Source organism: Bufo gargarizans, chromosome 9 (genome assembly GCF_014858855.1).
Source record: "Bufo gargarizans isolate SCDJY-AF-19 chromosome 9, ASM1485885v1, whole genome shotgun sequence".
Lineage (NCBI taxonomy): Eukaryota > Metazoa > Chordata > Amphibia > Anura > Bufonidae > Bufo > Bufo gargarizans.
In genome coordinates, this window is record NC_058088.1 from 3,860,878 (window position 1) to 3,878,012 (window position 17,135).

Below are 17,135 nucleotides of genomic sequence, written 5' to 3' on the forward strand. Positions count from 1 at the left end.
GGATCTGGATGCGGAGAGAAAAACTTAAATCCAGCTCACCTCCCAGTTAGTATGATCCCGATTCTGAAACCCTAGGGGAGTGACCCCGTCGCAGGCTGCAGGTAATTTAGAAGAAGGTCTCAGATTCAAGTAGGGTCCATGTTAAAATCGCTTCTTTATTTGGACATCATACAGACATGATATCCGTATGCAAACGGATATCATTTGTAGACGGATCTGGATGCGGATCCGTCTGACAAATGCATTGAAATTCCGGATATGTATCTCTGGTGTCATCCGGAAAAATGGATCCGTCAATGCGGCACTAATACATTTCAATGGAAATTAATGCTGGATCCGGTATTCTGGCAAGTGTTCAGGATTTTTGTCCGGAGAGAAAAATGCAGCATGCTGCGGTATTGTCTCCGGCCAAAAAACGTAAGAGGGACTGAACTGAAGACGTCCTGATGCATCCTGAACGGATTGCTCTCCATTCAGAATGCATTAGGATAAAACTGAAGCGTTTTTTTCCCGGTATTTAGCCCCTAGGACGGAACTCAACACCGGAAAAGAAAAACGCTAGTGTGAAAGTACGGGTACTTTCACATTTGCAGCAGGAGACTTCGGCAGGCTGTTCCGGCGGGTGAACAGCCTGTCGGATAAGTCCTGCCGCGTGTGCCCCCGGACTGCCACTCCGTCCCTATTGACTATAATGGAGCGGAGCGGCAGTCCGGGGGACACGTGAACTAGCGGCAGGACGGATCCGACAGATTGTTCACCCACCGGAACAGTCTGACGGAGTCCCGTGCCGCTAGTGTGAAACTAGCCGTCCTTAACGGATCCGGTTGTATTTGTCTTCTATAGCCATGACGGAGCCTTCATGAACTCCAATGAACGTCAATGGGGGACGGATCCGTTTTCTACTGCGTCAAAGAAAACGGATCCGTCCCCCTTGACTTGCATTGGGGTCATGCCGGATCCGTCTTGCTCCGCATCCCAGGACAGGATGTAAAAATGTGAGCTGGAATTTGATTGGTTGCTATGACCAACAGCTCCACCATACCTTTAGACTAGATTTGAGGAACGTCGCCAAGCAACCGTACGCTCCTCCCACTCATAGACGGGGTCCTATCAGCATGTGAGGGGCGTGGTTCGATAGGGGGACTTTTTGTGACTATTTATAATGGATTGTTATGTACTGTGAATTAATAACCATTAGTACACGGCTCATACCCAGGCCCGTCTCTGTAATACACACCCGGATATGTCTATGTGCAGCGTCGCTTCCGCCATGTTTAGTAAGGGTAATGGGAATTCTCAAATATTTCGCCTCACTATTGACACTGCGGCTTCTGTAAGCTTCAACATTTGTTAATCCGACCATCTAATTGTTGTTTTTATATATTTTTTTAAATCTTGTCCGCACTTGACCTTCTCTAAGATGGCGGCATCGACTTCGCGGACGTAGCGTGGTGACGTTTCGAGACTGACGTGATGACGTGAGGTGCGGCATGTGTTGTCTTGCAGTTGCCGATTCATTGTGGTGATGGCGGTGAACGGGGGAGAAGGTGCTGGTCTGAGACAAGTGGCCGCCATGTACGAGCAGCTGAAGGCCGAGTGGAACAAGAAGAGCCCGAACCTCAGCAAGTGCGGGGATGTGCTGGGCAAGCTGAAGGTGACGCTTCGGGGGGGAGGGGTGCAGGCTTGTGAGTTGACAGGGTGTCTGCTATAGGGTGGAGTGGGGTCAATGTCTGGATTTGGGGTGACATGACCCCCCCTAGTCTTAGATAAGAGGGGTAACAGAGTGTTGAGAATTCAGATTTTGGGGTTCCAGTATTCTGCTATGGGTCTCAGGGCGATATATCTGCCCGGTCAGGGGTGACGTTGGATGTAGCGCCAAGTTCCCAGGTGACGTGGTGTGGGGCCACATATCCGCCAGGTTCTTAGTTGGCGGGACGTCTGGCATATCCGCCAGATTCTTAGTTGGCGGGACGTCTGGCATATCCGCCAGATTCTTAGTTGGCGGGACGTCTGGCATATCCGCCAGATTCTTAGTTGGCGGGACGTCTGGCATATCCGCCAGGCTTTGGGGCATCATTGGTTTTAGTGCCAGGTACCTAGGTGACCTGCTGTAGGTACATAGGGTCGTTTTTGGGGTGACTGTTTTTTTTATGCCAGTTTCCTTTGTAGTGGAGACATCTGCCAGGCTTTGGGGTGGCATGTTTTTTAGTGCCAAGTTCCTGCGTATTGGGACAGGGGGCAGACATATTTTCTGCGTTCGGGGGCTGACGTAATTTTTAGCGACAGGTTCCTAGGTGCCGGGACGTCAGGCAGGCGTATCTGCCAGGTTTCGGGTGACATTGGTTTTGGTGCCAGCTTCTTAGGTGATGTTCTGTAGGGCAGTACACTGATGTTGTAGTTTTTAGTGATGGGCATGGGGCAGATATGTATGCCAGCTTTCGGGGTGTCATTGGTTCGTAGGGGAGACGCATCTGCCAGTTCTCGGGGTGACATTGATTTTAGTGCCAGGTTCTTAGGTGACGTGGTGTAGGGCGACATACCTGCCAGGATAAGGGACTGATGCCATTTTTAGCGCCAGGTTCTTAGTTGGCGGGATGTCTGCCGTATCCGCCAGGTTTTGTGGTGACATTGACTCCTAGGTGACCTGCTGTGGGGGCATAGGGTGGATGTATGACAGTTTTTGGGCCTAACTTAGTTGTTATGCCAGTTTTCTATGTGATGGGATGTAGGAGAGACATCTGCCATGCACTTTTTTTTAGTGCCAAGTTCCTAGGTAATGGGACAGGGGGCAGACATATTTGCCAGGGGGTGACGTCATTTTTAGCGTCAGGTTCCTAGGTGCCGTGACATCAGGCAGGCGTATCTGCCAGTCTTCAGGGTGGCATTGGCTTTAGTGCGGCTTCCTAGGTATTGGGATGTAGGGCAGACATAGCAGCCAGCTTTTGGGTGGACATTGGTTTTAGCGCCAGGTTCAGGGGTGGTGGCCTTTCATGGTGACGGCCTTTTTATTTCCAGGTTCCCGGGTGGTTCCTCTAGTGACCAGTGCTTTCAGTTAAAGGGGTTGCAGAGGGTTAGGAAAACATGGCTGTTTTTTTATTTTATTTTTTTATTCCAAACCTGCACCACCCTTGTACGCAGGTTGTGTCTTGTATTGGAGCTCATGTATTGCAGCCCACTACGCACAGACACTAGTGGGACTAGTTTTGGGTCATTACTTGCTGAAATGTTGTCTTGTGTGGCCCCACACTTCAGCTATTTACCAGCAGGCTGAGCTCTTCATGCTGATGGTCGTCTTCTGGTTGTGCTTTGTATGGTTCTGGAAAGATCTTGGTAGTACCCTCTGTATTTTAGGGGTGCGCAGCGTGAATAACGCACCAAATTTGCTGTTGACCCCTAACTGATAGAGGGGGTGTCCCCAGTATAAACTGGATCTCCTATCTACAGCAGGATAAGGGAGTAAATGACTGACTGGTGACCCCCTTTTTTTGTATTAGTCTATAACCCTTCAAACCTGAATAGTCAGAGGTTCCCCCTCTTTCTGCAGTTGAGGATCCTGTCTTGGTTGTGATTACTCATCGTATGTTCTCTTCTGTCACTTCTTTTGCATTGTAGTTTCAGCATCTGCTGGCATCCCGTCAGTGGTCGGGGCGGCTGGTACGTGTAGTCCCTGACCCGGTAATGGAGCTGGTTAGTGACCTGGGACCCTACCTTGGCCAGAATGGCTGACACCAGTGATCTCCAGTTTATGCCGACGCTTGTTGATCAGGGGGGCGGCGGCGGCTCCGTGCACTGCGGGTGGTTGGGGCGCCGCTGTGCAAGTAAAAGAGGGGAACGGCACTAAACCAGCGTTGCAACCTCTTCATTCCCAGAATTCAGACCCCTATCGTAAAGTGATGTCCTATCTTGGCGAGACGGTCGCACTTTAATTTTAGGGTGCTTTGCGTAAGGTGGCATTCAAGGGGTTCTCCAAAACTGGGAAGCCCTTTTCATAAAGACTCTCCTGTCATGGTCATTCCAGTGCCAAGCTCCCGTCTTCTGGTCACCTTGGACCAGAAGTCACGTGCCGTCCACACACACGTCTCACACTTGTGGTCCAGAGGGGACCAGAGTAGGATGTGAAGGGAGCTCGGCGCAGGAACCAGGGTGCTAGCGAGTTTTGGAGAACCCCCTCTAAAGTCAGTGACGTTTCTAATACAGTTGTGTGATGGGAGGTATTCGGTCCTACAGCTTTCTAATCTGTTTTACCATTTTTACTCTCTCTGCTTGCTGTCTGTGAATATTCTTAGTTATCGCCAGAGGATGAAACGCTTCCCGCGGCAGCGAGAAGAGTTGTATCCAGCTGTGCCGATAGTGGTGTACTTCATGCAAAGGAAATTGTCTAGACAGGGTACATTGTAGCAAACACTGTGGGAAGCATTAGGTCTGCACCAGTTTTCACTCTCTAGAGGTAAACAAGAATGTTCCTGTTGATCAACAGCAAGCAGAGATCTAAAAAAAATTTGAAGTAATATCTAACGTATCCATTCAAAGCGCCTTTTGGATTCAGCGGGGCCTCCTCCCTGGATGAACGTGACTTGTAATGCGCTGGTTCCTCTCGTTACAGTTGGCGCTTTTGGAGCAGAATTTTTTACCCACCACTGATGCCAGGCTGACCAAGCAGCAGCTCGTTTTAGCTAGTAAGTATGATGCGTAAAGCAAAACAATACAATATTCCACCGTATAAAGGGGTTGTTCCATCCGATCATATATGGAATATCAATAAGTTATGTCATAAGTGCCTGATAGGTGGGGGGGTCCCCGCTGTAAATGCCAAGTTCAGGCATTTTGGGAAGCTCCATAACGGTGAATAGAGAAGACCCTGCACATGTGTGGCCACCCCTTCATCCACTGCTTTGGGACATCCAAAAATTGCAGATCCAGTGCTCGGCTATTTTAAGTAGTAGAGAATGGAGAAAGCCCACATACACCTATCGGACATTTATGGCACATCCTCTCAATATACTTTAAATGGCCAGATGAGACCAACACCTTTAGGCACTATTTAGACGTCAGTAGAATGGGTCCGCATCCGTTCTGCAATTATGCGAAACGGATGCGGACCCATTCATTCTCAATGGGGCCGGAAGAGATGCGGATGGCACACAATGTGCTGTCCGCATTTCCGGAGCGCCCCCCCGATCTTCCGGTCCGCAGCTCTGAAATAGAGCATGTCCTATTCTTATCCGCAATTGCAGACAAGAATAAGCATTTATATGGGGGTGCCGGCCGGGTGTATTGCGGATCCGCAATGCACTACGGACGTCTGAAGCCTTAAAGGGACTGAGATTGGTCAGAAGGGGTCCATGTACTGTGATAGCCTAAAGGAAGGGGCATAGAATTTAAGATTTCCAGTCGCTGAGTGGAGGAGTCACTAGTTCTCCCCACTTCTGGGACCTGCAGCTACGTGGATATTCTGTATATGTAATAAGGGTGCAGTCAATGAAGCGTGTCCGTTTTGCGGACTGCAACCTGCATGTCTGCGAAATACTGTGTGCACCCCTGCATTGTGGTGCGGACCCATTAACTTCAGTGGCTCCGCGATCCTCACGTTGCATTGCATGACTCTGAAGCACATGGGTCTGTGCAGCTGCTCCGCACAAGATAGGACACGTGCTATGGCTTTGGCCACAACACTGAAGTCAGTGGGTCCGCTCCGATGCGGGGTACACACGGCTGGTGTCCTGATATGGTCTTTGGATGTATATGTAGATTTCAGCTGCCATGTTTCCATCATATACTGTTAATAATAATAATTTAGTCTTGCAGCTTATACCTTTTATTGGGCTCTGTACACACTAGTACTGTGGTTTGCATTCATTACAGAGCTATGCCATTTTCGAAAGGATCCCAACCATCCTGATGTTTCCTATTAACCTATGATGGGATTTGTCAGTTTTCGTTCGGGGCACTGCTGACTGCACTACTACTTTCACATCTGTGTTTTCCTTTCCGGTATTGAGATCAGTCATAGGATCTCAATAGCAGAGGAAAAACGCTTCAGTTTTGTCCCATTCATTGTCAGTGGGGACAAAACGGTACAGAGTGCACCAGAATGCGTTCCGTTGTGTTCCCATGAAGCGCACACAACCGCGGCAAGCAGCGTATTTGAATATGACATTGGGATACTGATCAAGATGGATCTGGCATCAAGCACAATGTAAGTCAATGGTGCCGGATCCGTTTTTTTGGGATACAAAAACCCCCTGATCCGGCTCCCATTGACTTACAATGGATTTAATGCCGGATCCGTCTTGTTCATTTGGGAGATAATACAACCGATGCAGACGGTTGTATTATATGCCGGATGCGTTTTTGCTGATCCCCTGGTGGATCCAACAAAAACGCAGATGTGATAGTAGCTTTAAACTCAAAATTTGGAATCCCTTCACTGCTCATCATTATCCTTTCTGTGTTCAGGAGACGTCTTGGAGATTGGCGCCCAGTGGAGCATCCTGAAGAAAGACATCCCGGCGTTTGAGAGATACATGGCGCAGCTGAAGTGTTATTATTTTGACTATAAGTAAGTTGTTTGGCTCTGCTCAAATTCTCCAATTGTATACATTTTATATAATAGACACACAGACATGCATATTCCAGAAGGACACTCTTGACTACTGAAGTCTGTAGGCACGTGGGCATGTATGTGGAGATGCGCTCACAGCATATATGTCAAACTCACATTGAAACAGTGGAGTTAACTGCGCCCTCATCCCCCAAAGTCATTTATTTTGAGCAAAGACAGAAATATGGGAAATGACATACTTGTGTGAATACTCTCATTAAGATCACCCTTTATCAATGGAAGGCAGCCCAGCGATCAGTTAAATAATGCAGGGCCATCTCTCCTAATTGTGCTGGAAGCCTCACCAGACCATACATTTCCACTGCTGGAAAATGTCACGTTACATGCCAGATCGGACAGCCACATAATGGATGAGACCCCCAGAGCATCTCTCTAGTCTGAACACAATTTCCCCCCGCCCCCTCACAAGATATCCATATGCCTTAAGTAGTTACGTGGACCCCCAACAGCCGTTCTGTGCGCGGTCTGTGGTTCTGGACCCGTTTTGTGCTGGTTGAGGCCATTTGCAGACGAGCGTGTGTCACGCGAGTCCGCAGCACAGCTCCCGACCTGACCTCCCAGCACTGCTTGGGTCACCTAGCATTATATTGATTTATGATGCTATGTAACCCTTACAGTTCTGGAATGTATTGGATAACACTGGCAGCATTATGTCAGTGTCCTCTAATACATTCCAGACCTCTAAGGGTTACATAGCGTCATAAATAAATATAATGCTATGTGACCCCGTCAGTGCTGGGAGGTCAGGCCGGGAGCTGCGCTGCGAGTCCGGAGCGTGACACTCACTCGTGTGCAAGGGGCCTTACACTGCATGGTGCAAAGAAGTCTGGATCAGGCAGTCCAGACCCATGGGCATCTTTTGCTTTGCTTCCATCCCCACCTTCCTTGGAATCCTATTGCTTCAGCTTCACCTCTGCTTGCCGAAACAGCCCCAGATCACTGAAGAGACTGACACTGCTCCAGACCACACCAGTGCAGTTACCCTAACCTTGGGTTCACACCTGAGCGTTTTACAGCGCGTTCAAACGCGCTGTAAAACGCTTCAGACATGAAAACCAATGCTTCCCTATGGGAAGGGTTCACACCTGGGCGTTTTACAGCGCGTACGAACGCGCTGTAAAACGCCCGACGCTCAAACAAGTACTTGAGCTTCTTTGGGGCGTTTTGACGCGCGTTTGTGGCCATAGGACACTGCAGTCAATGACACAAACGCGCGTCAAACGCGCGTTTACTATTACAAAAAACGCGCATAAAAACGCGCGTGTGAACCCAGGGTAAGGCCGAGTTCACACTTCAGTAGTTTGGTCAGTTTTTTCCCCATCAGCGAACCAAAACCAGCAGTGAAGCCTCCTCAGAGATCAGGTCTTATGTAAAGATTTCATGTTCTGTGTTTTTGACCCGCACTTGTCTCACAAAGACTCGTGCACACGACCGTTGTTGGCTGGTGCCCGTATTGCGGCTTGCAAATAACAGGTCTGCAGTATACGGGCACTGGCCGTGTGCTCACCCTATTGTGGATGCGGACCCATTCACTTGAATTCGTCTGCAATCCGGAAGGTCCGTGCTTCTGCACCGCAAAAAAGTAGTGTATGCAGTTGAATGGGTCCTGAATCTGCATACCGCGGCCCTATGGTCTGTGTATTGCATGGGCCCGGCCAGCACGTGTTTGTGTGCATGAGCCCTAACTGATAGAAATAACTGAAGTGTGAACTCTGCTACTTTTTAAGGATAGGGGAAAGGGGCTGGCAAAGCATGTCCGGGAGAATTCGGACACGAGTCTTGGTTTCATTTCTGGTGGGTCCTGATATGGGGAGTGGGAGGTAATTTTGCAGTGTTTTGCATATTACTTGGTTTTAGGATAATTATATATTTTATTTTTATTTTATCCTAAGATGAGAATTGTATTTTCTTGGAGGCTCCCCAATGCAAAAATAAAAGGTTGGGAGACAATGGGGTATATAGACATGGATTGTGTAGCATGTGGACATGTCTCATACCTGTCCCTGAATTGTAAGATAACTCCTTTTCTGCTTCTCTCTGTGATTTGATGGGAGTGCTTCTTCTACTATTTTCGGTTTTCTCAGTGTTGCGCCGTTTGCTGGTGTATAAGAATACAGTGTTTGGCTGTTTCTCATGTCTTTTGTGTGTCTCCTTGCAGGGATGAGCTCCCTGAATCTGCGTACAATCACCAGCTGCTGGGCCTCAATCTCCTCTTCCTCCTGTCACAGAACAGAGTGGCCGAGTTTCACACTGAGCTGGAACGGTTACCTGCCAAGGACATCCAGGCCAATGTATACATCAAGCACCCAGTGTCTCTAGAGCAGGTACGTGTCACTGGTGACCTAAGAGTGATGCTGGGGAACGCTTGTCCATGACGCTCATATCCTGTTTCTTCCTGTTCTTAGTACTTGATGGAGGGCAGTTATAACAAGGTGTTTTTGGCCAAAGGGAACATCCCTGCAGAGAGTTACACCTTCTTTATTGACATCCTGCTGGACACAATCAGGTCAGTACTGTGCATCGTCCTATTTCTGGCAGCTTTTACTACGTCTTGGCATTATTTACAATGTTTACACCAATATACAAAATGGCTCCACCAGAGTCCAAACTGTGCCTATCTGAGCAAGTCTACCACACCAACAAGAAATAACATACACAGTACTACAAATCATTACCCCCTTCGCTACCAGCGCCGTTCATGTATGGCGATGGGCAAACATGTCTCCTGTTCCAAACGGCAGAGACCCGCGGATAATGACCGTGACCGGCAGTAATGCCGATCGCGGTCGTAAAAGCCTTTTAGATGCCGTGATCATGAGGATGCCGGTAATTGATTTTAATGCGCTGGGTCTCGCTGAAGAGACCCAGGGCATTAAAGCTGCAATTTTTATTTTGGACAGCAGGTGGCAGGCCAACATAAGAAATTAGCAATTCTGAGCAATTAATGGATGTAAATAAAATCCATTATTGTTCAGAAAATAAAATGTCTTCCCTCTGGTAGTTGCAGGACATGATAAACTCCCAACTGCACATTACATAACTATATTATACAACAAAATGAAAGTGCTTAGTGCAAGCAATAAATATACCAATCATGGTATACAGGGGAATACATAGTGAGGCATATTAATACCAACCAATGTAGTTCAGACTGCTGAACAGATCAACAAAAACCCATCCGGTCAATAATACAACAGTCTGCATCCGTTCAGAGCGGATCTGGTTTTTATTATCTCCAAAATGATCAAGCTGGATCCAGCACTAAAACTATTGTAAGTCAATGGCGTCGGATTTGTGTGTTTTTTCGTGTCCGAAATATTGGATCCGCCTTAATCAGTATCCCATGCCGCACACAAATGCTGTGGGCATGGGAACAGAATGAATTCTGGTGCAGTCCGTTCCGGTTTGTTCAGTTTTGTCCCCATTGACCGTTCCGGATCTCAAAACCAGAAAGAAAAATGCAGATGTGAAAGTAACCTTAATGAATTGTAGTACTGTGTGTGTTATTTCTCTCCAACTTCCAGCTCCGTTCAACCTCGATCTTTTTTTGGTCCCTGTTTACTTCCTGCCTCAGCGCTGACTTGTGTAGGAGCAGCGTGTGACCACTGAGGCCCAGGAGTCACGTCCTGTCACTAACACATCACCAATGAGGCCCCCGAGTTGCCAGCAGTGGTGACAGCACGTCACACTTCTGATTTTGTGGGCACTGAAAATGGTGGAGACGGGTGCGGGTTCAGTGCCCAGCTCCTATCTGATCTCAAGTTAATATCACAGACTTTACCAGTTTAATCTTCTTCCATGTATCTGATATAATCAGAATCATATTAAAGGGGTTCTGCACTTTCATTTAACTGCTGATCTATTCTCTGGATAGATCATCAGCTTCTGATCGGCGGGGGTCCGACACCCAGGACCCCCGCAGATCAGCTGTTTGAGAAGGCAGCGACGCTCCAGCAGCGCCGCGGCCTTCTCACTGTTTACCGCCGGCCCACTGATGTCACGACTAGTACCAACTAGCGTGGGCGGGGCTAAGCTCTGTTCACTTGAATGGAGCTTAGCCGTGCCCACACTAGTTGATACTAGTCGTGACGTCAGTGGGCCAGCGGTAAACAGTGAGAAGGCCGCGGCGCTGCTGGAGCGCCTCTGCCTTCTCTAACAGCTGATCTGCGGGGGTCCCGGGTGTCGGACCCCTGCCGATCATTTAACTGATGATCTATCCTCTGGATAGATCTTCAGCTTTTGAAAGTGCAGAACCCCTTTAAAGGGAGTCTGTCAGCAGATTTACCCCTTTTTAACAGTTGCCATACCGCTGTAGCCGCAAAACAGATGATTAACACAGTACCTTTATATGCTTTGGTGGACTTTTAAATATGCCAAAAACGAACTTTGATGAGGGCTCGCAAGTGCCCAGGGCGGAGTCCACCGGGTTGGAGCCCAGGCAGCTCTGCCTCTTCGGCTCTTATCCCCGCCCAGCCGCCTCCTCTGCCCGCCTATCTGTTTTCTCTCCCCCCTCAGCGAGATCCCGCGCCTATGCGATAACTTCCTTGGCCGGGGCATGCGCACTGCCATGCCCATTGCTGACACGGCATCGCAGTAGCGTATGCCCCGACCAAGGAAGTCATCGCGTCGGCGCGGGATCTCGCTGAGGGGGGAGAGACAACAGATAGGCGAGCAGAGGAGGAGGCTGGGCGGGGATAAGAGCCGAAGAGGCAGAGCTGCCTGGGCTCCAACCCGGTGGACTCCGCCCTGGGCACTTGCGAGCCCTCATCAAAGTTCGTTTTTGGCATATTTAAAAGTCCACCAAAGCATATAAAGGTACTGTGTTAATCATCTGTTTTGCGGCTACAGCGGTATGGCAACTGTTAAAAAGGGGTAAATCTGCTGACAGACTCCCTTTAAGTATATTTTCCCTTTAAATAGGAACTCATATTGAAGTTAGTGTTAAAGAAATGTCCGTGTTGATTTGTTGGACCTGAATCTGAGGACTAGTATGTAGTCTGGTTTCAACTTGCGATGGGTCAGAAAAGACCATTGTATCCTGAGGCCACTGTATCTTGAGGGACCTCTGTATATATTCATAGATCAGCAATCGCCAGTCAGATAATAATGTTCCTTCTGCAGGGATGAGATTGCAGGCTGCATCGAGAAGGCATATGAAAAGATCTTGTTTAACGAAGCCACCAGGATATTATTCTTCAATACTCCAAAGAAAATGACAGACTATGCAAAGAAGGTGAGTATGGCAACTGTAAGTTATCTTCTGGAAAATCCACCTTTGGCCCTAACCAGTCAGTGATTGTGAGCCAAGACCACAAGTGGAGGCTACACAGACATAATGTATAAGGGAAAGATTTGCACCTGTTCTGCGTCTTTGAAGTGCGCCTGCTTTTGGCTCAGTCACTGATGAAAATCACTAATCAATCACTGACTGTGTGACTAAGGCTACTCTCACACCTGCGTTTTTACTGGATCCGGCAGGGTTCAGCAAAAACGCTTCCGTTACTGATAATACAACCATCTGCATCCGTTATGAACGGATCCGGTTGTATTATCTTTAACTCTGCCAAGACTGATCCGTCATCGACTCCTTTTGAAAGTCAATGTGGGACGGATCTGTTTTCTATCGTGGCAGATTGCGTCAGAGAAAATGGATCCGTCCCCATTGACTTGCATTGGGGGTCATGCCGGATCCGTCTTGCTCCGCATCCCAGGACGGAAAGCAAACTACATGTTGTGGTTTGCCCTCCGCTATGGGAACGGAACTAAACTGAATGCATTTTGGAGCATTCCGTTCTGTTCAGTTTTGTCCCCTTTGACAATGAATGGGGACAAAACTGAAGCGTTTTTTCCGGTATTGAGCCCCCGTGACGGATCTCAATACCGGAAAACTAAAACTCTAGTGTGAAAGTAGCCTATGGTCTTATGAATCAGGTGGAAAGTATCATGGATTCTGTAATAGTGGCAGGAATACTGGGAATGATTTTGGCATGGGGTTGAGAAGGAGAGCAGTTTCTAGGGAACTTTGCTGAAAGAGTAACATAGTATACAGGTCCTTCTCAAAAAATTTGCATATTGTGATAAAGTTCATTATTTTCTGTAATGTACTGATAAACATTAGACTTTCATATATTTTAGATTCATTACACACAACTGAAGTAGTTCAAGCCTTTTATTGTTTTAATATTGATGATTTTGGCATACAGCTCATGAAAACCCCAAATTTCCTATCTAAAAAAATTAGCATATTTCATCCGACCAATAAAAGAAAAGTGTTTTTAATACAAAAAAAGTCAACCTTCAAATAATTATGTTCAGTTCTGCACTCAATACTTGGTCGGGAATCCTTTTGCAGAAATGACTGCTTCAATGCGGCGTGGCATGGAGGCAATCAGCCTGCGGCACTGCTGAGGTGTTATGGAGGCCCAGGATGCTTCGATAGCGGCCTTAAGCTCATCCAGAGTGTTGGGTCTTGCGTCTCTCAACTTTCTCTTCCCAATATCCCACAGATTCTCTATGGGGTTCAGGTCAGGAGAGTTGGCAGGCCAATTGAGCACAGTAATACCATGGTCAGTAAACCATTTACCAGTGGTTTTGGCGCTGTGAGCAGGTGCCAGGTCGTGCTGAAAAATGACATCTTCATCTCCATAAAGCTTTTCAGCAGATGGAAGCATGAAGTGCTCCAAAATCTCCTAATAGCTAGCTGCATTGACCCTGCCCTTGATAAAACACAGTGGACCAACACCAGCAGCTGACATGGCACCCAGACCATCACTGACTGTGGGTACTTGACACTGGACTTCAGGCATTTTGGCATTTCCCTCTCCCCAGTCTTCCTCCAGACCCTGGCGCCTTGATTTCCGAATGACATGCAACAGTCCAGTGCTGCTTCTCTGTAGCCCAGGTCAGGCGCTTCTGCCGCTGTTTCTGGGGAATGCGGCACCTGTAGCCCATTTCCTGCACACGCCTGTACACGGTGGCTCTGGATGTTTCTACTCCAGACTCAGTCCACTGCTTCCGCAGGTCCCCCAAGGTCTGGAATCGGTCCTTCTCCACAATCTTCCTCAGGGTCCGGTCACCTCTTCTCGTTGTGCAGCGTTTTCTGCCACACTTTTTCCTTCCCACAGACTTCCCACTGAGGGGCCTTGATACAGCACTCTGGGAACAGCCTATTCGTTCAGAAATGTCTTTGTGTCTTACCCTCTTGCTTGAGGGTGTCAATGATGGCCTTCTGGACAGCAGTCAGGTCGGCAGTCTTACCCATGATTGCGGGTTTGAGTCATGAACCAGGCTGGGAGTTTTTAAAAGCCTCAGGAATCTTTTGCAGGTGTTTAGAGTTAATTGGTTGATTCAGATGATTAGGTTAATAGCTCGTTTAGAGAACCTGTTCATGATATGCTAATTTTTTGAGATAGGAATTTGGGGTTTTCATGAGCTGTATGCCGAAATCATCAATATTAAAACAATAAAAGGCTTGAACTACTTCAGTTGGTGTGTAATGAATCTAAAATATATGAAAGTCTAATGTTTATCAGTACATTACAGAAAATAATGAACTTTATCACAATATGCTAATTTTTTTAGAAGGACCTGCATAAGGCCGAAAAAAGACATTTGTCCATCCTGTTCGGCCTGTTATCCTACTAGTTGATCCAGAGGAAGACAAAAAAAAAAACCTGTGAGGTAGAAGCCAATTTTCCCCACTTAAGGGGAAAAAAATTCCTTCCCGACTCCAATCAGGCAATCAGAATAACTCCCTGGATCAGCGACCCCTCTCTAGTAGCTATAGCCTGTAATATTATTACACTCCAGAAATACATCCAGGCCCCTCTTGAATTCCTTTATTGTACTCACCATCACCACCTCCTCAGGCAGAGAGCTCCATAGTCTCACTGCTCTTACTGTAAAGAATCCTCTTCTATGTTTGTGTACAAACCTTCTTTCCTCCAGACGCAGAGGATGTCCCCTCATCATAGTCACAGTCCTGGGGATAAATAGATGATGGGAGAGATCTCTGTACTGACCCCTGATATATTTATACATAGTTATTAGATCTCCCCTCAGTCATCTTTTTTCTAAAGTGAATAACCCTAATGCTGATAAACTTTCAGGGTACTGTAGTCCCCCCCCCTTCCAGTTATTACTTTAGTTGCCCTCCTCTGGACCCTCTCCTGCTCTATGTCTGCTTTGTTCACAGGAGCCCAGAACTGTACACAGTACTCCATGTGTGGTCTGACTAGTTCTCATCACGGGCATCTATGCCCCTTTTGATGCAACCCATTATCTTATTGGCCTTGGCAGCAGCTGCCTGACACTGGTTTCTACAGCTTAGTTTGCTGAAGAACCCGTCAAAGAACATTCATTCCTCATAAAATTGTGTGCTGTGCTGGCCATGCCCATATTGCAGCCCCCAAACATCAGCTTTTTTTGCTGCCCCCTGTGCACTAAACGGCCGAACAACGGCTGTGTGCAAGAGGCCTAAGAATGTATTAAATATGAAATATTCTGCATGCAACAAGCACCGAACCTTCAATTATCCAGGGTTTACCTGGTGCTGTGTCGGCATGTCCAGCTCAGATCATGAGAAGATGTTCTGGAGAGGTTGTAACTTTACATTATTCTGAAAGTTGCTCTAATATATTGCATCATTTTTCACTAACCTGAGGGTTAATCAAACTCGTAAAAGGTGAGAAACTGTAAATCACTCTCTTCTTTTTGTTGTTTCCGCAGCGCGGTTGGGTATTGGGCCCAAATAACTACTACAGTTTCAGCAGCCAGCAGCAGAATCCGGAGGAGGCCACAATTCCTTCCACAGAATTAGCCAAGCAAGTGATTGAGTACGCCCGCCAACTGGAAATGATCGTATAAAGGACGGGAAGTCGTTCCAGCCAACTTCCCACTTGTGTTCTCTTTTTCTGGTCTGCCTGTTCACTCGCCATCCTCATTTGTATCACATTATTTTATAGATTGGGGGTACAGGATATTTTGTAGGAAGGTATATTATTAAATTATACCATTTACTGGGCAGGTTTACACCTCTATAACAAGCTTTTTTATTTTTTTATGACTATATTAAAAAGGACCTTCCACCTTCTTAAACGTTTAAAGGGCCCTCGATCGGTGCCGCTCCAGAGCCCCCTCCTCCCTCCCGAAAAACCAGGGCCCAGTATACACCTGCAGCTGTGCAAGGGGGAGCGACCTTCACCCCTCTGACACTGTCCACACTGATTAAGGGAGGCGCAGAGATTTAAAAATTTGAGCAGGTGACTGGTCCTCTTTAAAGGGCTTGTCCATGATTGTAAGAAACTAGGCTACGAGCAGGAAATAATCTAAAAAGTACCTGTTAAATCCCCAGCTGCTCCTGCAGTCATGCAGTGCTGCCGTCACTTATATCATTCATGTGACTGCTGCAGCCAGTCACTGGCCCGAACTGTGATGCTTAAATGTACCGTGGAGGCTTATTTGCAACAGTCATGTGAATGACGTGCGTGACATCATTGCTGTGGCACTCAAGCAGGGATATTTGTAGAATGGTTGTGTTTTTTTTTAACTTTTTAATTTTAAACTATTTCCTGCTCGTAAACAATTTTCATAAAATAGAGGACAACACCTTTAAGTCTACTTTCACACTGGCGTTTTGGCTTTCCGTTTGAGACCTGTTCAGGGCTCTCACAAGCCGTCCAAAACTGATCAGTTTGCATTCTAATGCATTCTGAATGGAAAAGGATCCGCTCAGAATGCATCAGTTTGCCTCCGTTCAGTCACCATTTGGCTTTGGAGGCGGTTTGGTGTCCGTCTAAAGAAACTGAGCCAAACGGATCCGTCCTGACACACGATGTAAGTCAATGGGGACGGATCCGTTTTCACTGAAACAATCTGGCACAATAGAAAACGGATCCGTCCTCCATTGACTTTCAATGGTGTTTAAGACGTTGGCTATGTTAAAGATAATACAAACTGATCCGTTCTGAACGGATCTGTCCATGACGGATCCGCACAAAACGCGAGTGTGAAAGTAGCCTAAGATAACGGAAGTTAAAAGGGTTTTTCACATCTGGACTCCCCCCTTCCCAATAGCTGTCCATGGGATCAGCTGATATCAATAAGGGAAGCTCCGCTAGGCTCACAGCTTTACACAGCACATACTGATCTAATAGTGGTGGTCACAAAAGGACACCCCCAAGCTCTATGATATCTGTGGCCTACGAGGGTATATGAACAGGGGCCGTGTAGATGATCGAATCTACAGCACATAAGACCTGCACTACTCACTGGGCATGAAATCCACCATTGGCTCTTAGTTCTTCTTGCCTGATATACGTATAGGGCCCAGAGCAACCCTTAAGAAGTGCTTCTATGACTTGCATTGGTTTCTGCCTCTGTCTGATCAATACAGAAGCTGTGCCAGCAGTTCAAAATGGGGATTTTTTTGGGTTATGGCTAATAAGGAGGGATAGACTATATAAGGGATGGCCAACCTGCGGCTCTCCAGCTATTGTAAAACTACAACTCCCAC

The 17,135-nt window shown here is 47.3% G+C and overlaps 1 protein-coding gene across 1 annotated transcript; it reads left to right on the top strand.

Annotated features, from left to right (window-relative positions):
* Positions 1-1,485: 1,485 nt before the first annotated feature.
* Positions 1,486-15,933, top strand: PSMD8 (proteasome 26S subunit, non-ATPase 8). The gene is made up of 7 exons (XM_044305524.1): positions 1,486-1,654; positions 4,604-4,676; positions 6,457-6,559; positions 8,781-8,946; positions 9,028-9,128; positions 11,744-11,855; positions 15,350-15,933. Exons 1-7 carry the CDS (start codon positions 1,526-1,528, stop codon positions 15,485-15,487), a joined length of 822 nt encoding a protein of 273 aa, XP_044161459.1. The 5' UTR covers positions 1,486-1,525; the 3' UTR covers positions 15,488-15,933.
* Positions 15,934-17,135: the final 1,202 nt, after the last annotated feature.

What these genes read in the sequence shown, in the direction of transcription:
- PSMD8 (XM_044305524.1), top strand. Translation starts at nt 1,526, where the DNA reads ATGGCGGTGAACGGGGGAGAAGGTGCTGGTCTGAGACAAGTGGCCGCC. An exon ending in GCAGCAGCTCGTTTTAGCTA is followed by an intron (nt 4,677 to 6,456) that starts GTAAGTATGATG and finishes TTCTGTGTTCAG; the next exon opens with GAGACGTCTTGGAGATTGGC. An exon ending in ACCCAGTGTCTCTAGAGCAG is followed by an intron (nt 8,947 to 9,027) that starts GTACGTGTCACT and finishes TCCTGTTCTTAG; the next exon opens with TACTTGATGGAGGGCAGTTA.